Source organism: Anopheles moucheti, chromosome 2 (genome assembly GCF_943734755.1).
Source record: "Anopheles moucheti chromosome 2, idAnoMoucSN_F20_07, whole genome shotgun sequence".
NCBI lineage: Eukaryota > Metazoa > Arthropoda > Insecta > Diptera > Culicidae > Anopheles > Anopheles moucheti.
The window spans coordinates 102,595,750-102,611,829 of NC_069140.1; the positions used below are offsets into that span (position 1 = coordinate 102,595,750).

Here is a 16,080-nt window from a genome sequence, read left to right on the forward strand (position 1 = left end):
AGAATGACCTCTGACAGAAAAATAGCCGCACGATTACGGGTCTGCCCCGATGCTGATGTCGGGAACGGGTACAACAACCATCAATAAAGCTCTGGCGACCTTTGATCACAGCGGCATTATCATGGGGCGATGTCGCACCAGCTTCCGGACGGTACCGGTATATGGTCCTGATGATGATAATCATACTCTACCCGCAGAGCCCGCCACAAACCCCAACAGTTCTCCCAGCTGTTGGGTGGATTCGGTGGAGACAAATGTTTGGTTGCGGTTACGAAACCTTTTGCGTCTTGCGCCGTTTTGATCCAAGTGGTAGCGTTTTCTCGTTACGGTGTAGACCATCTAGTCTGTAGTCGAGTTTGACCCACTGTTTGGTAATGTTAATGGCGGTTTTCGTGAAACACTGCTTTATTATTTATCATTCAACCAACAAAGCAAAAGCGTAATGATTATGCAATGCTTTTGAGTGATCCAACCATTTGATTGTTTACTCTAGTTTAGTTTGGTATCAAAATGTATACTAGTTTTCCATTTATGTTAAATGTCAAGATTTGTGATAAGTATAAACAATATTTAAAATAAACTATAACATTTCATATTACAGTATTACATGTTTTCAGAGATCAAATTAAATGTATTGTTCCCATAGAATGGAATGGGATGGAATCGCACTAGACAGCGTTGCTGTTCCAAATATGTTGCTATCCTTTCCTGTTGAAAAAAAATTCAAATTCGAAAGAAATTTCATCTAAAGAATATTTCACTATTCATACTTTCTCGACACAAATGTCGCATCATATCTCGTCAACTCAATTTAATGATGTACACTATTTCTATACGCTCTGTCACTACAAACACACGACGACTGGCAGGAAGTAAGGTCAGCTTTAACCTAACATTATTTTTCCTTATTTGTTTCTTTATTCATTTTCCCTTTTCTGTCACACAAATATCCCGCATGTACCGGTGTATTTGGAAGGAGCAGTAGGAAACCCACTCCTAAAAAAACACACAAAACGAAACTTCAGCAAAGTGTCAAAAGCAGCATAAAATATTCAATTGGACAAAAATGTCCCAAAGTGAAGAAAGCACTCGGAAGAAGCATTGCGATCGCTTTCTCTCGGCATACCACATAAGAAGAAAAAAAGGAATGTTGAAAGGCAGAGAAGATGCGAGGCGAGTTTTGGGTTAATGATGGCTTTAGAAGGAAGGTTTTCCTGTTCCGTGTAACGCCCGGGAGAGCCGTCGACAAGCTGGCTTCCTTAAGGGGTTTTCTCGCGCGGGTCCGGATGCTTCGGCTTAAGGGATAGAGCGAAGGCCGATCGTTTTGCCGGTGGGATAAGCTCGGTCGGTTGGTTGTCATGTATAATTCAGGGACGGGGAAAAATGAAACAGCACACCGCACGGACAGTTTCACCGATGCCGATTGCTACTGGTAGTAAATTTCTGGGTTTTACTGGGGTACCGTGCAGCTGCTGCGTTGTGGTAAGCTGAAACTTTTGTTGCAAACTATCACAACTTATGATGGTAGCTGATGGCGAGTGTATTGTGTCTGAGCGGAATCTGACGAAAATCATTGTTAATGACGATGGGTACAGTTGTCGAAATGTCCATAAACACATAAATTGTTAACCAACGTAGAGTTGGAAGCTTTTCAAAAGGGGATCAGCATTTTTTATGGCTAATTTTTACTTCGCTGGTTCATTAGCTCTTTGATTAATTAGTTCCAGCAATGTATGTTCGACATTTTTATTGCTGCTTGTGTAAAGCAAGAGAATTTTTTAAATATAAATTTAAAGTATTTATTTTCAAAAGAACACAATGTCTTAACTGTCTAATTACTATTTTTCGTAACGCTATAAACAGGGGCGGCCCGGTGGCATGATGGTAGCGGAGCCAGTCTTCACACGAACGGACCGGACCAAAATCCCATCCGGACCAATCCCCCGTAGCAAGGACTGACTATCCGGCTACTTGGTAAAATAAGTCGATACGGCCAGGCCGTTCTAACGAAACAAAAAAAAATAAACATGTTGAATTAGTTTAGCCAATAACTGCCACAAAAGTTGATGTTATGATGAAGTTATAACTTGTTGACCTATCGTTTCTTGCCAATGAACCAATGTTCAAATATTAGCGATATTTATTTCAAATAGTTTAATAAACTGTTAATGGTACTCAACTGTTACTCAAAGTTAATCCGAATTTTAGCACCGAAAATACACAACGAGCTGCTGAGCAAACATCTAATTGTTCGTTGAAGTCAAGTGCTCCAAGCTGGACTTGGTTGTAAGTTATTGCCGGTCAATTTCACTTCGTGTTGTACTTGTTGCAGAATATTGAACTTGGCCAGTAGCAAAAAAGCAGTTAATTGAACGGCGTTCCTTGTGAAAACTGTTAGACGGCAACGAGCAATTTTGCAGTATGTGGAAAAGGCTGGCAGTAAGAAGTGTGTATATGCCAAAAGTACGCAATTTTAAGCGTAAGCAGTGCGTGTATTTTTCACCCCGACGAAAGCTTTAAGGCTGTAAATATCCATTTATACTGACAATCATAAATTCCGAAGCGCCCAAATCCGTGCCACAGAGGCTATTGGGTGTGTTGTGCTTTCCAGTCTACCCAGCAAAAATCTCAAAAAAAAAGAAAAAATCAGAGCATTGACGGTGGAAAAGGTTTTCGTGAAGCAAAAAGGAAAAAAACGGAGAGTATTTGGGACGCAAACGACGAGCAATTTCGGCCCAACGTAGGCAAGTTGGTGGTGTCAGTAAATGTTTCCGTCAAAGGAAAAAAAAGACACAGTGAGAAAAATCGTTGGGAGCTGATATTTACCCATCGAACCACTGGAAATATAGAAACGTTTAGTTGTTTACACCCCACTCTCGGATATTTGTGTGCTACAGTATAGGAAATCGAGAAACCTGTGTGTTATCTGAGATTTACGGCGTCTCTAATAAATAATTGAATGCTTCCTTTTACAAGTAATAGAAGACAAACAATGTTAAAAAAAATGCGGAAAATTGTCGATAAATTGAATTACCGGGAGTGATCCAAGATTAAATGTGTTTTGCTGAGGGGAAATGAGCCTGATGATAGAAAAAAAAATAGAAGATTCATGCTAAACTGTACGTTTGTGATTACATTTTCGGTAGGTTAGATGTAATTTAACCGACTGAGATGGTCACAATTTTATCACACTTTACTCACTAGAATTGAAAGAAATTTTACAACACTCTGCTTTATGAATATAACTACGTCTTAAAGGCGCTCAGCACGAGGCGCTTAGTGTGCTCTGGCATAACAGTGATAATAAAGCATTATGCATTATGCATTTTGGAGTACAAAAGAAGATAAAAGGCACACATACACCATAGAATAATGAAGATGCTTCATTCTACTGCACCTGGTACAAAACGGTTTTGCGATAAAGGAAAAAAAATCAACATCTTCTTGTATCAGATAACTTAGAGATATTTCAGAAAAGCGTTCTTGCCGTGTCGCTGTGTTCCTGCTTTTTTTGTTTCACTGTACAGTCTCATCACATTCAGTAATAGCTTAAATGTGTTTCAGCTGTCTCAGGGATGGTTCTGTCCACAGGCAAACGAGCAAGCTGTTTGTCGTGACAGTTACAGGACGACAACCACCGTGACTATGTTTGGAAGCAGCCCAGCACTGAACGTCTTGCCAAACCTGTGCCTTTATTTATCGTGGTAAAGACTAAGAGTACGACAAAAAAACTTAAATTGCTGTTCAAGCCTGGCGGAACGGTTGCAAATTAAAGCAGGTATATAGAAGATGAACGAAATTTATCACAACTATAATTCCGTAAATATTATTTTAGATGGATAATATCAATTATGATAAGATTCTGTATAGAAACAATGCAAAAACTATAAGATACCATACAAACAATGATTTTCAAAACAATAGTTCCCAGACTACTAAAAGATTGTATGTGTAATATTAAACTTAATTCGACAGTTATCCTTGAGAGCTGTAATTGGCAAGCGACTGGTTTATTGACAAGAATTTACACAACGTCAATTAGATAACTAATGGCGTAATGCTGAAGGGTGGATATTATTCGAAGGATAAAGACTACTCATCGACGAACACAAATTGATCATTTCTTGTGAAAGGATGAGAGATAATATACTACTGCAAAACACCAAATTACACCGCAATCCCCTACCAGCATTGCTTCAATTTGGAGGAAATTACATTAAAATTGAGTATCATTGGAAAACTTTCCCACCTACGAGATAACTCCCATAGGAAGCAAAGCGTCTGCTGTTAACTTGGTGGTTTTCTATGGAGCGTATTCGATGTGGGATGAATGAAAAACCGTGTGGTAAATATTTGAACAGCTCCTAAGTTCCAGGGGGTAAGATTACCATTGATGCGAGAAATTAAATGTAATTCGGTGCGATGTACATTTCAAATGGCTGTCGATAGTTGCTTCTTTTTCAGCCACAATGTCTACATAGCCGTGGGAAATTTAAAGTTTTTTGCTGTGATTTCAAGCACAACGAAACAGAACGTAATTAGAACCAATTTATCTAAATATAATCGTCCGGAATGGTTAGGAATATTGATGATGGTTTCTTTTTGCCATGTTTTGAGTAGCAGCAGTTGGTCCACTAATTAAAACCCCAAAACATACAATTAAACGTGGCACGTTTGTCGGCAGCATTGTTTGGCAACGGGATCACTTTACAATCTGGTTCGATTTAGTGATGAAGGAATTAATGATTTTTTAATGACTACTGTGCGCGGGTGAAGAATATCACGGTGGGAAATGTTTCCGCCAGGAGGGTAGATCGTCCATCGGACGAAGTGGTCCATTTTGGGTGGAATGGAAAACGGCCGTAGAGAAGCGTGATGAAACGTTGTTTGTTTACTTGTAGCTGACCATTTGAAAAAGGACGCTATTTATAGATGGGCCCATGTGCTGACGTAATCAAAACTCTGCGCCTTAGGGTTGCCCCGAAGGCGTCCATACACCGTTTGCCCGCCTCGTACGCGACGGGGACGAGATTTATTCAATTATTTGTGTTTACATTTGCTTTCCCCTTGTTGGCCTTCTTTCACGGAGCGTATATTTGTGTACAGGCGCGAACAACAACAAAAAAGAAAATCTGAACTCAATATACTCTTTCAACTGCCCACAAACCAGGCGCCATGTGCTCAGCCCACACAGTGGTAGTGTAAATCCATTCGACTAGGAAAACCTTGTGGACCGAAATCAAACATTCGACGTGCCATCGATGCGTAACGTTGGATGAGAGGAACCAGGAATCAAAATTGCCCGGCAAATAGACAACATTTGAATGTCCCAAGAGTCACGTATTTGCTTTACTCGCGCAATCGAACGGGGGATAGGTTAATTCGATACACTTTGATACTCAGGGAAAACGGTTTTGACCGTAATTTGATCGTTGTTCCACAGCACCAAAGTAGGATCGGCAGAGAAATGAAACCGAAATCCTCAAGAAACACCTCTCGCCTAAGATCGTAGTGCAATGTGCAAAAACAGTGACACCCATCGGATCTTGTACAATTACTGCGAAGGAACCATTCAAGCATCGATTTCCGTTTGATGTTAAAATGATGCGTAACGGTGGGAAATAACAGTTGAAAAAATGAAAAAGGAAGCAAATGATCTCGTTTTCAAATCTGAAACGGAAAGCGCTAATAGTTTATGTAAGAAAATTGAATAGGATTTTCAATATCTAAAGTTACAGGCAGGTAATGGCATATATTCAGGCGTTCGAAAGCTTTGCGCAAGGAACCGCGTTCATATAAGTTTTACTATTTAAAACATTTTACAAAACAAGTTCAAACTGACAGCTCTTTGAGTATCAAAGTTTAGAAAATAATTTTAAATCCGTAAAAACATTTCAAACAAAGCGTATTCTATACAATTGCACGTTTCCAGAACAGATCGGTTTCGCCTTTAAAGTGCTTCGATCCAAAGTTTAACACACCAGACGCTCGATATCGGTTACTTATTGTTCCAAGATTATTCAACGATTACAACGCGGCACGACACTTTCATTCCTATCCAGCGCAATAGAGGAACGCCGGTCCAATCACTTCGCTTTCTTGGCAAAACCGATGGAGAACCACAATAGCCACCAGTTTCCCTATTCGACGCTTGTCGCAACTTTCAGTGGCGTGCCAATAGAAAGGGTTGGATTTCTCCATCCCCATGGCAAGGCCATCATTACCTTCACAGTGTTAGAGAAAGCTTGTTCCCTATCGCTACAGGATAGAAAAAGAGAATGACAATGAGTAGCTGTTGTAAGACAGCTTCCGGCGAAAAGCTCCCTTCATTTTCCACCCAATCCGTTACATGCCTGCAGGTATTTGTGCATATGTATGTATGTGTGTGAGTGTGTGTGTGTGTGTATCCAATCTTGGTGTTAATTTTCCGGTTGGTCGAATTGCAACCAGATTGTCAATAGTGTGACTACCTACGGACCCCGGCATTTTCCTCTCGCAAAAGCATGGAAAACTAACCGTTACATCCGACAGTTGCCCGATATGAATGGTGGAAAATGAAACCACAACGCCAGCGGGGGTGACGGAGTGTGGTTTCGATGGAACAGATACGGGCAATAGTTGAATATGGGTGGATATGAATTATTTAAACAACGTCTGTCTGTCGAATATGACACGACCGGTACTTGTGGTGTCGTTCGAGCGCCCTCTGGCGGTGGTAATCCAACCGACATGAAGTGATTTGCGGTTAAAGTCATGCAATGGTGATTGTTTTAAGCTTGTTAAGAAACACAACCAAAGAGTCGTTTGTATAACAGCGCTTTAAGTGCATTTCTAGTGCGAGTGTGCAGTAACAATTGGGAAATACTAATCGATTTATCTGTTTAACTTTGCAGTTGTTTCCGTATCAAACAATCCATTACCTTTCCCGGCAGCCTTATTTGGTGACGCACCCTTGCTGCCGGCATTCTTCTGCTGCACGGCCGGGCTCGCCTGCTTGCTTACACCCTTCTCGGGGTCGCCACCGGTGGCTGGAGTTTTGTTGCAATCCTCCGCCATATTGCTTACAGCACTCTTTACACCCACTTTACAGCTATCGCGTTTTTCACGCTCACAATACGCGGTCACTTACGCACAACGGATCACTCGGGGCAGATGAGCTCACTAATTCACAATTTTTCTTCACTTGGTGTTATGTTACAATACCTTCAAACACACGGAAACTTGTGACTTTATCCGATGGCTGGTGCAAAATAAACAATAGTTTCGATTAATAATTCACTTTCACACTGGGATTGGGTTTCTATCTAATACAAAAAAAATCTCCTTTTTATATTGACACTAGTCGTCCATCTTTTTACTCACTGCTCAAACTATTATCAAATTTGCTCTATGAATAAAAATCACTTCTATACACGAATCGCAACTTTTCACAACCGCATCCATTTACAGTCACTTGTTCGGATATAGTTGCTATCGGAATACATCCTCCGTTTTGTTTTTAAAACCACATGATCGTTGGGCGTAGCACAAAATTAAGAAAAAAAACTACCCACTGTCGATCTTGCTCGAACCGATGTTGTGAACGATCTATTACAATTTGCGACCAGCCAAAACTGTGCTGATTTGCCAGTGACCGCGAAAAATTAAAACATAACTACGGCGCAGAGAAACAGATTTGCGATCTTCTCTTCCCATGTGTGCGTGTGTCAGTAGGTAGATTTTCGAGTGAGAGAATGAGAAAAAGTTATCAGGTCTCTTCGAAGAGGCGATTTGGTTGTTGTTGTTTTATTGCGCCCCGGTCATGAAACGTGACCCTCACCTGTTTCCAAGTTTTCAAAATAGACACATGTCTCCGAATCGGTAGGGGGATCGTAACGGTTGAATTTGAAAAAGTTCACCCGCCCATATCCGGTGGTTTGTGCAGAAACGCGCGAATGATTAGCGCATGACACGAATGGTACCTTTTAGAAATCATAAAAATAATTTACGATCCAATAGTTTGGGCGCGAATAATGGGTGGAAGGTCGGACAAAATGGAAGGTAAGGAATGTTGCCAAAAATTCTTGCCCCGTTCCACTCAACCAAGGGAGAGTTGTAAATTGAATTTAACTCTCAACGTATGAGACAAATTTCAATATCACTCGACGCGTCTGTAGGTGTTTAATAAGATGGGCAGGGTTTTCTAGAACAGACTCTCAATCGGCAATGCATATTGGAACAAATATTGGAATAAATAATGTATGATGAATTAACAACAAAAATATCTGACAAATAAAATACGTAGTCATGACTAGACAAGGCCAAACTAGAGGGTCTGTATTTGGAAGCGGCACCAGCTTTTACAGGATAGGACCTAACCAATATCCCATCCGGATCAATCCTCCGTTCACAGGACTGACTATTCATATGTTACAGTCAGAAACATAACTGAACGTAATAAAAATATGAGAGCATTTGATTTACATACAAAATGAGATGAAGAACTTTTTACTCCAAAACAAGTCAATAGTTACAGTACCATCAGAACAGATCTCGCTTGCCGAAATTATTCTCGGAGCATCGATTGTTATTTTTATCTTATTTTTATATTGCGTAACAAATATTTTTCCCATTTCCACCACATGATCCACGTGTGACCCTAAGAGATCTCACCGCAACGAAACTCTGATGATGGATAGATTGGGCGAACTGAGATACGGTGTTACCGCCATCATTTGCCGCGGAATGTTTTTGGCAAACATGCGCTCGCCACATGACACACGCCGGTACGATTTGTCGGATTTATGGCTTCGGGAGCCGGTTTGAAAGGTTTGACGATTTTCCTAGCGTCGAGCCGAGACGGACGACCGATGGCACTGTGCGCGGTGGAACGATTTATTTATTTATTTGCTCATATATTTATTTATTTACTTATCCATTTATTTAGCTGCGCTCATTCGTTCACGAACGAGGGGAAAATTCGCAATCATTACCACTGCTTTTCTATATATATGTGTGTGTGAATGTGTGTGGACAATCGGTTTTAGGTGACAGTTTACCGTTATCAACATTTGCTGCGAATGCGAACAATTTCATGCCGCGTGAAAATGGTTCTCACGAGTCTCACCCTTTAGCAATGCGCTAACCGTGAGACGAACACCCTCATTTCAGTGTGGAGAGCAAAACATGTTTTCTACAAGACGCTTCCGATCGCTAGTCTAACTCTATAAGTCTTAAAACGAACACTATTGTCACTGACCAAAGATGAAGCAAAACGTGACACTTATCACAAGTGATCATAAGTGAGACAAAAAAAAACCCCAAAAGAGGTGCGACCAAATCATTCGATTGGTGATACCACACCCAAACTCTTCTGGAACGAAACAACATTCCTCGGAAAAGTTGCCCTTCATCACGATGGTAGGATCTGTACATGACCTTTAGCCGTCCTCTATTTTCCAGTGAACACAACAACGATTCCGCGTCTCTGCTATATACTACTTCTCTCCTCTTCTCGGAACAAACACTTTAGAAAGTAGAGACTACTAACGAATCACATCCGCTGTACGCACCAAAATTCCAGAGCATCAATTTTCTACCTGAGGAACTACTTGAACTATTCCAAGGAATGGAAATTCCCGGAACTCATTACGAGCACGACACAACACGCTTATGGAACATTCTCTAGTAGTTCCGGTAAAATGTTATGCGTTGGTATCACTTCACTTTTTAATGAGAAAAACTCACTCTCACCACCGATGCAGATGGTACATTTTAAAATTGCAACTTAAAATGTTTCACAGCATTTGTTATACACACCCCGAACACGCCCGGTGGTTGAGTCGGTACTAAACATGCCTTCTAAATGGGGAGATTGCTACACTACGGACAAATTTAATTGAAAACCTTCCGAAAGATCGACGTACACCTTGAGGTAACATTGTCGTTTGAGAAGCATGAAAAAAGATTGATCAATCTTTATACATCTCGAACGGCACCTTGCACATACACAAACGCACGTGCTCTCATGAGATGGCCATCAAACGTGCGAGGGCTACGAGAACAAGTAATCGTCAATTCAATATTTGCCAGCTTCATTTCTATTTGCATTCTTTCCCCGATGATGTACACTACCGCAAATGGGTCTACAGTGCGCTGACACAATAGGACCGACGAAGCAGTTGAAATGCATCTTGACCGTTGACAATGCCACAAAACCAATCGCATTTTCCCACGAAACGACTGGAAGGAAAATCTTACGTACGTCTACAGCTAGTTGTGAAGCGTGGTGACGGTGTGATGTTAAAATGAAAGCTACTGTTTGTCCAAGAGTTGATTTATGATGGAACATACAACTTTACCACAAATGGGTAAATATGTGATAGAAGTGTTGGATGTGTTAAGTCCATATTATTTTTAAGAAAATATAGTTTAATACAGATTAATATTAAAGCTCATATATTTACCATTAGGCTACTACTTGCAACAAAAAAAAAAATCTGGGAAAACATCCCCATAGAACTATGCCCGGGAAAGTTTCAGTCGAAAATTGAAACCCGGATAAGCACAAAGCGAACTGAAACTCATTAAAATGAGTATTAAAAGCTTCGCCCCAGGTATAAACCGCATTCGCTTACGCTTCACTGTGCAAATCGAAGCAAATAAGCCCAATGAGGGCTTATTTTGTTTTTTTTTTGTTTGCAACATGTTCCGTTCGTTCTTCGGTGTAACACACCTGCAGTATAAGAGAAGCATATACCGCTGAAAGAAAAACTGACTAGAAGATTAAACAATTTTTGCACACAACTTCAAGCATGTGCCCCGACTGCCTCTTATGACATAAAAAAGGAAATTATGATGTTCATTCAGCGGCAATAATTTTTTAATCTTTCAACCTCTCCCTAGCAGTAGATGAGTAGTTGCAGAACTGTTTAAGTTTTCCGCCAATGTCCCTTAATATGATTTTAGCTCTCTTTTTGCCGATGCTTTCTTGCCCTAACCATTCTTGGCCTTTAAACAATTTCATTTCCGCTTTCCAGTTTCGTTGAGAATGCAAATAAAATGTGAAGCTTACCGTACGATACGGTTCTATTTCGGTTTGCTTAGCTTGATTTGCACGGTCGAAAACGAACCGTCGCACCGGAACTTGTGCCATTCGAAATATTATATCTGCCTACACGCGTACCTGCGCACTGCTCTGAGCTAGGCAGGAAAAATCGTGCTAAAACGTAAGTGAAGGGAAACTTTTAGGATTTGATCTTGTTCTGTGCAAACTTTTGGCAAAGCAATTTCGGGAAGCTCTATTTTGTCGGTGGCCGTATTTTGCACCGCTGGTGGGCCGTGCACAACGGCTTCAGTGTCGTCATATTGCAGAGCATTGTGAGCTCCGCTGAGGATGATTCGTGAGCTGAGTGAGTAATTAAATTAATGTGATCCGAGAACGCCTCGTCCAGCATACCCGGGATTCGGTAACATCGGGAGTATATTTTTGAAAAGCTTCTCAATTCACGGCCATGATGATTCTTAATAAGTGGAGAGGGCGCATCACAAGACGTCATAAATAATAGCAAAGTTTGGAACGTTCATGCCGAGGCTCCCAAATAGCCTTGGTTTTTTAAGACTCTAATGTCGCCAACATTAAGAAATAAAACTGTTTTAATTGGTTTCAATTACAGGCCAGCTCGATTAATCGATCCGTGGAAAATAATAAGAAATGGACATACATATTTTACTCCAAAAAACTCTTTTCGTACTCATATTCCCCGTGGGAAGAATTCTTGTGGTTCTCCACACAGACAAATAAAACATTTCACAAAAACCTCAACTTTCCTCTACATGGGACTCCTAGTCTAATACCAGCGCACATTTTATGGTACAGTTTGGTCGGAAATTATCCCCCATTACATTAATGGTAGAATAAACCCGGAAGCAGTTGTGCAATAAAAACCAGACCTCGTCGGCGCCATCCACGGTACTGGGCACACCTACACAGATATTTAAACAGTTACCACCAACGTTGAACGAAGTGATATTATTTCTGGTACTGTACACTCTTATGAGGAATTGAGTGGAACAGAGACATTAAAAAAACTATCGCTAGTACTGCACTGCAAACAAAAAAAAGGACAAATTTCCTGTGATATTAACGTATATTTCAGACCAAAGCCATCAGAGTTTTATTGCAGGTTTGAATTTTTCATCCATGTGCTTTTTGGACAAGAAGCTCCTGTTCATCGTTGGTGTGCATCAAAAGCTCTCTCAGGAAACAAAGCACAATTTTACAATAAACATCAGTTTCAAGTATGCACAAACATCCTCTGCTGAAGAGTCTTGCCTGGAGGAACGACGCATCGTAATCGGTATCGGTGGTGTATTCAACTCGAATGGACACACTAAACCCGTGACGGGTTGACTTTGCCGCACAGCTGACCAAATTCATTATATAAATAGGGTCATCTTCTCTCGCCATCGTGGTTTGGCTCCGCTAATCGGATTGCAGCAGGCCTTTGTTAAGCGAACCCCTCCGTTCCTGGTCAGACATCCAGGATGACCTTCAGGGCCGAACCTATTGGCCGGTATCAGAACGCCTCGGTGCTGAAACCCCACACATTGAAGGCAATCATTTACGGTGACGGTAAGCACGGTACACGCACATACGTGTTGGGGGTGTCACCGGCTGTCAATTAATGGCTGATGGCCGTGGTGTAGCACTTCTGCGCCGCTACACACGCCAGCTCAACGTGTGCCAATTCATTCCACGGCTACGCACGAACGCGTTACGCAACACTTTTTGTAGGTGGAGCCTTGGTACACCCGTCGTATGGGATGTCCACTATTCAAATTGTCACAAACCTTAGGACAACTCCGTTACCAAATGCAAGACGGCATTTTACCGAGTTTGGCAAGTATGAGTATGAAATTGTTCTAGCTGGATTAGATTTTCCGTCGGGAAAGCGCTCAAGTCGTACACTGAAAAAGGAAGAAATTGCACCAAGGGTTGGGTTGAACAGAGCAAGGATCAAGTTCACGTGTATTGTGCACACAGTATGCCGTCCAGAACGGGATTATCCGAAAGTGGACGGTATTGTGCAACGACCCAGTTTCGAGCGGATATTCGTACGCTAGGCTGAAACCAGGAAATCTTAGTTAAGCGTCGTTGGTAGACAGGCATGAGTAAAAGCGAAGAAACCCTGCTTATTGTGGTATTGTATCAAGGAATGTTGTTTCAATTTCAGTGAAAACGGCATAATAAACGACATTATGTTTCTAATGAGTTTGTACACTTCTCTCAGTATTTGTCGGCATTTCAAATAGAAATGCTTATCCTAATGTCCAAAAGGCTATTTTGTAAATGCATTAGTTTCAGTTTGAAACTCTGCTAAGTAAAGCTTATTCAGTACCAATAAATTTAATAATAAAAGCACCACGCTAATATATTTATTGGACGTCTCTACCCCCGAGGACGCATTCTCAGCGCACGCAAATTAGTTTTCCATTTTCACACGGCAAATTAGTGCGGCTGCCCGACGCTCTGCCCCGGTCTCCATTTTAGCCCCAAATGCTTGGGAAGCATTTCCCTAAGAGCTTTTCCTGGTACCGCCGAACCGTAAAGTGCTTTAGTTTTACTATCACCCTGTGCGGGAATCGCTTTTCCGGACAGGATTAGATTTGTCAAAAATATCTCCATCCCCAAGGTACAGCACCGCGTTGTACGCTAATAGAGTGTGCGTGACTCGTTGTTTGGGTGAGTGGCACAAATTTATTGGCGTTTCACTATTTGTAAAACAACCGACTCATTCTCAAGAAGTCACGAGTTTAGTCTACGCCTGTCGGGTGTGCCATGCTCAGACCGAAGGAAATGAAAATGAAGAACGCCTTCTGCTAGCTCTTCCTTCTGAACCTCATTTTTCTGCGTTCTTGGATGATTATGTAAATCACCAGATTGCGGAACGATGAATGCCAAAAGCTGGCTGAGAAATTCACATGAATCCTTCCAGTGTTTTTGCCCCCATTTGCAGTGAAGCTGGTCCTACATAACTTGCTTTGTTCCGGTTTCCAATGGATGTTGCCGATGGCGAAAAACAAAGTGTTGATAGTCGATTTTTCATCGCACTCCCATCCACCTCGGTATTTTTTCTTCCTAGACGGTAGAGGGAAAGGCATCGTTTTTGCACGCTGAAAGGGAACAATCGACAAACATTTCCGGGAGTTCGCGGGCAAACAATCTGTGCGAGAACCAGGTGTGCAAAATTTCGGCCTGAATGAGTAGGACATCGGCATCGACGTTCTGGGTCTTGAAACTCGGAGGGTTGTTTTATTTTTGGATCGAGTTCAAAACCGATTTTCGACGAGTTTTTCGATGAGGAGGGGTGATCGTTTCGCTGTTCCGAAATCGACTGCACGGAACGAGTGAGTTTCCAATGGGAACGGCTTTTGGGGCGCAAATCCCAGCGATGCCGATGCGATGCTGCTACAAGCCGAACAGAAGCACAAAATGTGGATAAGAGAAATTGATGCAGGTAATGGGTTGGTTGGTTGCTACAAATCCTCCATATCGTTGGACTCAAAGCGGAATTCGATTAAATTCATCTGATGACCAGCATCCACACGGTAGTCATGGGAAGATTTTTGCAGCAAACCGTATAATTTGACAACTGAGTAGACAGTTCTCGCATACATAAGATGCTGCAATGTATCCTTCTTGATGTGCGGGAAAAATCCATACAAGTTATAAACGTGATATGCTTTCCAGATTGATAGTAGAACTTCAGTCATGCAAATGCAATAAACAGATTTTTTTGATACATTCGAATACAGATCCAATATAAAAATGGGATGAATTTTCCATTCATGAGTCTGGAAAAGCGTAACGTCCACCAGAAATATTCTATCGTTAATCAGAGGCGTGTACAACTTTCAGATATAGATATAGTGTCTCCATGATGTCCAGTTGGTAGGAAAAAATAGCTCCACTCAGCTGAATGCAAACATGTGCACTTCCACTTTATTCTTCCTCCAGACGAGCTATTCCGAATTTCATCAGCTCGTTGAACGAACGAATCCACCCAGCGCCGTGTAGTATGCAAATTTCCCTTTTCTACCACAACTGGGTCGGTCTCTGGACATAACCTAACAAAAAAAGACACATTGGCGACATCTTGTCCCGTAGTACGTTGCCATGAGCATGGATCAAACTGTACGTTACAAAGTGTTCCGGCGCGAAAAAACATTGTCGTAGTTTGAGAAGCCAAAAAACACATCCCTCCGTCAGACATTTGGGAGTATTCGGAAACTGTTTCCTGTTTTGGTATTTTTCTGTTCCTACTTTGACGGGGTGTGTGTGTGTGTGTGTGAAAGAGTAACAAGAGACAGGCGCCAAAAATTGTATCCTTCTACGACATACGGTGAGTAATCAGGATGATGATAACCTTCGTTTGCATCGATGCACTCCGTACAGAAAGTGACAAGATGTCCAGAGTCTCAAGTGGCGTGTGGACGAGTCGGACCACAGCAGATATAAAGCAGACACTCCGTACAACGTCCGACGCTTTATGTGATCCGAATCTGGGAATGTATCATTTACAGCGATGCAACATTTCTATCGCTAAAGTCCTCGTCTGTCCCGAGTGGATGACATCGAGTGGTGCTCGATTTCGTTGATTGTGTGATCGTGAAAATTGAAATTCAAATCAAATTTTCCTCTCGTCCATTCGCTTCCTTTAACCGTATTGAGGAACTTTAAATCCAAATTTGTCGTCGCCACACACATCGTTTATCCGATCCAGCCACACTGCTAGAGAGCGCTGGTTTAAGCGAATAGTTTTGAAAGAAACCTGCAGATGAACGATTGGGATGAACTGTAGGAACAGTAAAAAAAAACTAGCAGACACACCATAGTTCCCGAGACACGGAGATATCATTACACGCGCATAAATGTTGAGCAAAAACTCAATTTTCTGTTGCGATAATGTGATTCGTCGTGTCTCAAAATCTTTCACCACTTCGTCGACACGTTGCAAAAAGACCAGGAGACCACCCTTCGGCTGTGGCCCATCACCAATCCGACGACACCGCCCTTCGTGGTCTTTGGCTGATAAAATA

General features: G+C 41.6%; 1 protein-coding gene across 2 annotated transcripts in view; it reads right to left on the reverse strand.

The window, feature by feature from the left end:
• LOC128297737 (solute carrier family 12 member 4) overlaps nucleotides 1-16,080 on the reverse strand; it is a 106,280-nt gene that overhangs the window by 52,104 nt on the left and 38,096 nt on the right. The window contains exon 1 of one of the 2 annotated variants that reach the window (XM_053033428.1): nucleotides 6,921-7,056. The exons of the other annotated variant lie outside the window; for it this stretch is intronic. Within the exon in view, the coding sequence (XP_052889388.1) occupies nucleotides 6,921-7,056 (136 nt within the window). Of the gene's footprint in view, nucleotides 1-6,920; nucleotides 7,057-16,080 lie in introns of those variants that run through there. 2 annotated transcript variants of the gene reach the window in all.